Source organism: Octodon degus, unplaced genomic scaffold (genome assembly GCF_000260255.1).
Source record: "Octodon degus isolate 3935 unplaced genomic scaffold, OctDeg1.0 scaffold00064, whole genome shotgun sequence".
NCBI lineage: Eukaryota > Metazoa > Chordata > Mammalia > Rodentia > Octodontidae > Octodon > Octodon degus.
Window position 1 is genome coordinate 12,449,589 of NW_004524640.1, and position 6,770 is coordinate 12,456,358.

At 38.1% G+C, this 6,770-nt stretch overlaps 1 protein-coding gene across 1 annotated transcript in view; it reads right to left on the bottom strand.

The window, feature by feature from the left end:
- St13 (ST13, Hsp70 interacting protein) overlaps positions 1-6,770 on the bottom strand; it is a 34,339-nt gene that overhangs the window by 3,658 nt on the left and 23,911 nt on the right. Inside the window, exons 7-9 of the mRNA XM_023718949.1 lie at positions 4,478-4,580; positions 2,501-2,617; positions 1,493-1,541 (exon numbers count right to left, since the gene is read on the bottom strand). Coding sequence (XP_023574717.1) covers positions 1,493-1,541; positions 2,501-2,617; positions 4,478-4,580 — 269 coding nt within the window. The remainder of the gene's footprint in view (positions 1-1,492; positions 1,542-2,500; positions 2,618-4,477; positions 4,581-6,770) is intronic.

A 6,770-nucleotide genomic window follows, 5' to 3' on the forward strand; every position in this document is an offset into this window, starting at 1 on the left:
TTCTATTCATTAAGAGAATGCAACTATATATCTATCCTAACCACTTTGAATACACAGATACAAAATGGACACTCATCGGTATACCCCATTTGTTCTAAGTTCCGTTATTGAATATTATCCAAATAATTTTTTTTTTTCAAGTCCTTTTGAGACAGGGTCTCACTATGCAGTTCAGGCTGGTCTCAAACTTGCAATGATCCTCCTGTCTCACCTCCCTCACAAGTGCCAGGATTACAGGCATACACCACCACACCCGGTCATCTTGCTAAAAATTTCTGATCCTAACATTTGCAAGGAAGACAAGAATGTTTTATTTATTTATTGGTTTAGTTTTAGTTTTTTTTTTTGCAGAAGCAGGGATTAAACTCAGGCCCTTGCGCTTGCCAGGGAAGCACTTATTCTACTGATCCATCTCTCCCACCCCATATTTATTGGTTTTTTGAGACAGAGTCTATGTTCTGTAATTCAGGCTGGCCTTGCACTCTCTGTGTAGGGCAGCCCGGCCTCCAACTCAAGGGAATCCTGTTGCATCAGCCTCCCAAATCCTAAGATTACAGGCCTACACCACCATGCCCAATTTAACAATGTGGAGTTTTTTGGGTGTGTGTATGTATGTGAGATAGGGTCTCATTGTTTTGTAAGTGTGTATGTGTATGTGTGAGACAGGGTCTCACTATGTAGTACAATGTAGTGCAGACCCAGGCTGGCCTCAAACTCAAAACAATCCTGCCTTAATGAGTGCTAGGATTACATACATGCACCACCATGCCCAGCAGAAAGTTACATTTTTTTATGCTCGATAATTGCATAGTCTCCATATGGTGTATTTTACATAGTGTCCTCATGAGTATCACTGTTTAATAGAACATAAGTCAATAATGGCAATTCTGAAATAGGTAACATCCTAACAAAATAACAAAATGGAAACTATTTAAAACATACACCTCTTGGGCTGGGGAGATGGCTCAGTAGAATAAGTGCTTTCCTGGCAAGCGCAAGTATCTGAGTTCAATCCCCAGTTCTGCCAAAAAAAAAATTTTACCTAAAACGTACACCTCTCTAGGGCTAGGGAAATAGCTCAGCAATATAAGCTCCTGCCTGGCAAGTGCAAGGTCGTGAGTTCAATCCCCAGTACCAAAAATAAACATATACCTCTCAAATTGTGAAGAAAAATGCACTGCATTTTCATTAACATAAAAATTTTAGTATAAAATTATAAATGCTAACATTCTCAGTCTTCCAGGGACAAAGGAATTAAATATATTTAGTAATACATAAATCAACTGGTATGTTATACACACAGATAAAAACATACATCTGAGCCTCCAAAATCAGAATATATCTTAACTATTTAAAGTACTAACAGGGGCTGGGGAGATGGCTCAGTAGGATCAGCGCTTGACTGGCAAACGCAAAGATCTGAGTTCAATCCCCAGTCCCGCAAAAAAAAAAAAAAAAAGTACTAACAGTCTTACTTTCCCTTCAAATATACCTGGAAAAGAGCCATACTGAGCTCCTGATTGTCTTCTGGCTTCTTCTTCCTTTAAAACAAAAGGAAAGTAAGTTACATAACGTGGGTGCAAGGAAGACTGCGCCTATTCCTAACCTATCCAGATTATTGAGAAAGTATATCCAACTAAAGGATACAGCCTATATACCCCCTTTAAAAAATTTCTCCTTCCCTTTCCCCTCTTCCTTCTTCCCTTCTGCCATCTCTTTATTCTTCCCACCTTTCTTTGTTGACATGGTCTCATTACATAGCCAAGCTGGCCTCCAACTCCCACTGATCCTCCTGCCATAGCCTCCCGAGATCTGGGATTACAGGTGAGCACCACTATGCTCAGCCCAATCACCAGGCTCAACATTTTCACTAACAGACATGAATCCCCTATTGTAACAAGGAATCCTAAACAAATCTAAGCAAACATCCTCAAAAAACAAACAAACAAAAACACCTAACAATACTATCTAACTTCAAGTATTTGAAGTGATGATTTAAAATTTATTTTTAAGGGGCTGGGGAGATGGCTCAGTGGAATAAGCGCTTCCCTGGCAAGCACAAGGGCCTGAGTTCAATCCCCAGTTTTGCAAAAAAATAAAATAAAATATAATTTATTTTTAGTGCTAGGGATAAAACCTAGGGCCCCCTACATGCTAGGTAAGTACTCTACTATCAAGTTCTATCCTCTCCCATTTTAGGGAAACATTAAAACGGAATTTAAAGACAAAGTATTTCGACAAATAAAACACATATGATTCCTTTTAGATAGTATCAGCCTATAGAATTAAAAACAGTATTAAATAAAGAACCAATGAATTAAAATTATATCCTAAAGCTCGGATCTACTTTAGCACTCTTTCATAGGTAAGCTATAGACACAGTTGTTTCTGGTGGGCTAGAAATGCAGCAGAATGCTTAATTAAATGCTGAGTTCAATCTCCAGGACTGCAAATAGAGCAGAAGAGAGGGGAAGAGAAGAGAGGGGAGAAGAGATATTACCCTCTGGGCTTTTTCATGCTCTTCTCGAGCCTTCTTAACCCTTTCTATTCTTTCTTTGATCTCTCGTTCTTCACGTTTTCGCTCATACTTTCTCCGATGTTCAGCAATTTTCTGCGCCTAGAAAAGAGCCACAGTCCGTAAGTCATTCCAAATACAGTCCTGAATTAGTCAATCCAAGTTAAGAATTACTTTTCTTCGTGCAGTTTATTCAGTGTATAGCTATTTTATAAAAATGACAGATTTGAATAAAAAAAATACCTAACACAAACTCAGGCCTTAACAAGACCACTATTAAATGCACAAGATCCTGTGAAACAGAAAAAAAAGTGATGTACACTTAGAAAGATGGGGAAAAGATATTTATGTACATATGCACAAACAATAATTTGGATATCTGAACTGCTGATTTCTGCTGGTCTTTTGAAAGGAGCAGTTGAGCTTGCTGGTTAGCTCAGTTGTTTAAGCGCCTGCCTGGGCAAACCCAGTCAGACTTGTGGTACCTCGGTTTGATCCCCAGCCCAAGCCACACCATACCCGCCATTAAGGCAGCCTAAAACAGGCCAAAAAAAAAAAAAAAATCCTTCTAAACTTTAGGGCCGGGGAGATGGTCCAGTGGAATAAGCACTCCCCTGGCAAGCACAAGGGCCTGAGTTCAATCCCCAGTTCCGCCAAAAAAAAAAAGAAAGGAGCAGTTAATGCTTTAAAAAAAAATTTATTCTTAATTTTTGTTGGTGTATTTTTAAACCAATTTTGCACACTTATTTCTGATAACCTAAATAACTAATTTGAAAGCATTGTGCAATACAGCAACCATTATTGAATTACTATTATTTCGTTTAGTGAAATTTTATATCATTTATTTTTTTCTTTTATTTATTTGATACAGGGTCTTGCTACACAGCTCAGACTCATCATAATTCTGTCTCGGCCTCCCCAGTGCAGGAATTACAGGTGTGTGCCACCATGCCCGGATTCAGGACTGGCTTGGCCCACCCAGGGTTCTGGAGCCAGGGTGGCATGTGGTACCAGGGATTGAACCGAGGTCCTTGTACTTGCCAAACAGGCGCTTAGACTGTCAAGCTATCTCTCCAGCCTATATTGTTTCTAATGCTGATTTTTATTACTAATTTTTGTTTAAAATATTTTTTTAAAAAGAAATGTTATACTCTCAGACAACTGTCCTAATTCAAGGATAACAACTAGCATCTTAACTGCAGGAAAATTTTTTTTATTTTATTTAGTTTTTTGGAGACGAGTCTCTCTCTGTAGTTTAGACTGGCCTTGTGTTCAGTATGCAGCCCAGGCTAGCCTTGAACTCTCAGTGATCCTCCTGCCTCAACCTCCCAAGTCCTGGGATTATAGACATTCCTGTATCTTTTTAACTCTAAGATCTTTGTGCTTTGTTGAAGTAATTGTAGGGGCTGGCGAGATGGCTCAGTGGTCTAAAGCACCTACATGGAACAAGCTTGGCAAAGCACAGGGACCACAGTTCGATCCCCCAGCACCACATGCCAGCCAGCCTCGCCCCCTGGTGGGCTGAGCTGGCCACACACACACACACACACTAAATAAATAAATGTTTAAAAAATATATAAAAAAAATAAAGTAATTGTACTGTATATACCTATGGTACAGAAAGACAAACCAGATATAATCTAGGCTACATTTTGTAGGTTTTCCAGTTTTAGTATATGACCTAAGTGAGCACATGTTACAGATTTTCTAGTTCTTTCTTCTGAAATCTACCTTTTCTATTTCTGATGCTCTAGTTCTATTTCCATTGTAGTTTTGCAAACAAAGCAATACAGCTTATTTTAATACAGCACAAGTAATAAAATCATAAAATCCTACTGAGATTAAAAGAACAAACCTCAGTAACTAGATTTTAATTTCTTAATCTTTCCATCTATTTTAAGTAAATTCTGGCTGCCAGGGCCTAAGTACTTGAGCCATGACTTTTTCTCTGCATGAACATACCCTTGGCTGAACTTCTTTAAGCATTGCACTTGCATCCTCATCATAATCCAGTTTACAAGCAAGAGCAAGATCATGGGCTGCTTCTTCCCAATGGCCCAGAAGTCTGAAAAAGATATAAATTCATTATAAAACTCTTTCATACATTCATTTTAGTAGCATGTTGTCTTTATTCCATATATAAAAAGGACTGTTCTAGATAAGTTACGTATTAATAAAATTCCATCAATCAACTCAATACTGTGTTAGCTGCTGTGTTGCTTAACTATAAAAACCTGAAGGAATTTAAATTTCTAACAACATAACACGATCCACCTTGCTCTCCCAATCTTAGTTTTCACTGAAACAAATGATGGCTTCTTCCACAACCACAGTTCAAGACAAGCCCATTCCTGTTACAATTATGTATACGGTTAGATTTCTAAATTTCTTTGTAAAAATATGTAAATGCTTATTTCTACTTTTATAAAATTATTTTTCCTTCATATTCTGTAAGGACTTAAAGTTCAACATATCAATATTTGATGGAAAATACCTGTTCCATAATATGCCAAAGATGTTTGATATTTAGACAGGGTAAACCAAACTGCATATATTGCAGGTTAATAATAAGCTTCTCTTCTGGAGGGCTAACAACCTAAGTTAGCAGATCAAAATCGGAGAAAAGGAAGGGCTGCAAGGTCAGTCAACATTTTGGCCCTAGCCTTTCAAGATCAATGAAGACCTGGGACATAGGAGAACTGTACTGTAACATCATGTAACTCAGTTGTGCCCCAAATTTTCTGATCAAGGAGATTATGGAGCCACCGAGGAATGTGATCGATGATGTATAGTGTGCGTGGGGAGAGTCACATGGAGAGAAAACACTCTTTCAGGCTTTCACAGAGAGCAAACTGATCAAGCAATGGCCATGACTCATCCTCATGGCTGACACTGACAAAGGATCTACAAAGTGCGGTACAGGGCTACAGGATAAATCCTCAGGGTACCTGACTGACCTTATCAGATACAAAAGTTACATTTATTGTTAAATAGGTCTTGCTTTACCTTGGTCTTAACCGTCCAGCAGAAAAGTATAAAAACGAGGTATATAAAGTAAAACCTTATTAATACGATAAGCTGTAAAAGGCTCAAGTCAATAACTTCTGAGGATAACCTACTAATAACATAAACTACCAGACAGTGTTGGATTGTTTTGCTGAATTCAAGCACCTATAGTATTTAGATGCCAATAGAATACCCACCTGACAGGACTAAACAAAAAAAAGGGGGATACAAAAGAAAGATCATTATGTATTTATATACAAAAGAATAGCTATGCAGCTACCTTTGCTTAATTCAATGAGAAGGAAAAGGTGTACGAATAGTGTTTGGACAGGATATCCTGTCTCCTTCTTGTACTATGAATAACCACTAACAAGATAACAATGTACAATGTATTGATTATCGAAACTGTCCTATTAATCAGCTTTGAAACTGTCTCATTCATATTTGTTTCTCAATAAAATTAAAATAATAAACAAGACGAATCCATGTTATTTATATCAAAAAGCACACCTGAAGACTAGTGTGAATTCAAAAAGGCTGAATTAAAATTTGAACTTTTCCTATCCCACAAAGCATTAGTAAGTTTTAAACTTATCTTTCTCTTTGACATGTCTTTATAAAAATCACTATAGTTATTTCAGTTGCTTAACATTTGTCCCCAAAAATATCTGCCCTCATCTCCAGCCAAACCTGAAGTATAGAGCTTTTCAATTCATGCAAGACATATCTTATCCCTATAGCACAAATACTCATTTGTATAACACTAAATTTTGCCATGCTACAAGCTGAGGATACAGCTCACTGCTCCTTGGGTTTGATCTCGAATATTGAAAATCAAATACAAAATAAAATGAGCCACGTAGGAGTGCCTATAATGCCAGCAATCTAGGAGGCTAAGACAAAGATCACAAGTCTGACGTCCTGGTATCAAATCTCCAAGACCCTTTATCAAAATAGTCTCTCAGTTGCAATCCCAGTACCTAAATAAATAGCAATAAATGAGTTTAAAAAAAAAAAGACTGGCCAGATAGCTCAGCAGACTAAAGCACCTGCTTAGGCAGAGTGCAGCGACTGGGGTTGAATTCCTGGCGTGCTGTGGTAGCCCTGCCCCTGGGGCACACTGAGATAGTGGTTGAGACTGGGCGTTATGGCACATACCTGTAATCCCAGCCACTTGGGAGGCTATAAACAGGAGAATCACTATGAGTCCAATCTACATAGTGAGACCCTGTAGACCCTGTACTTTAAA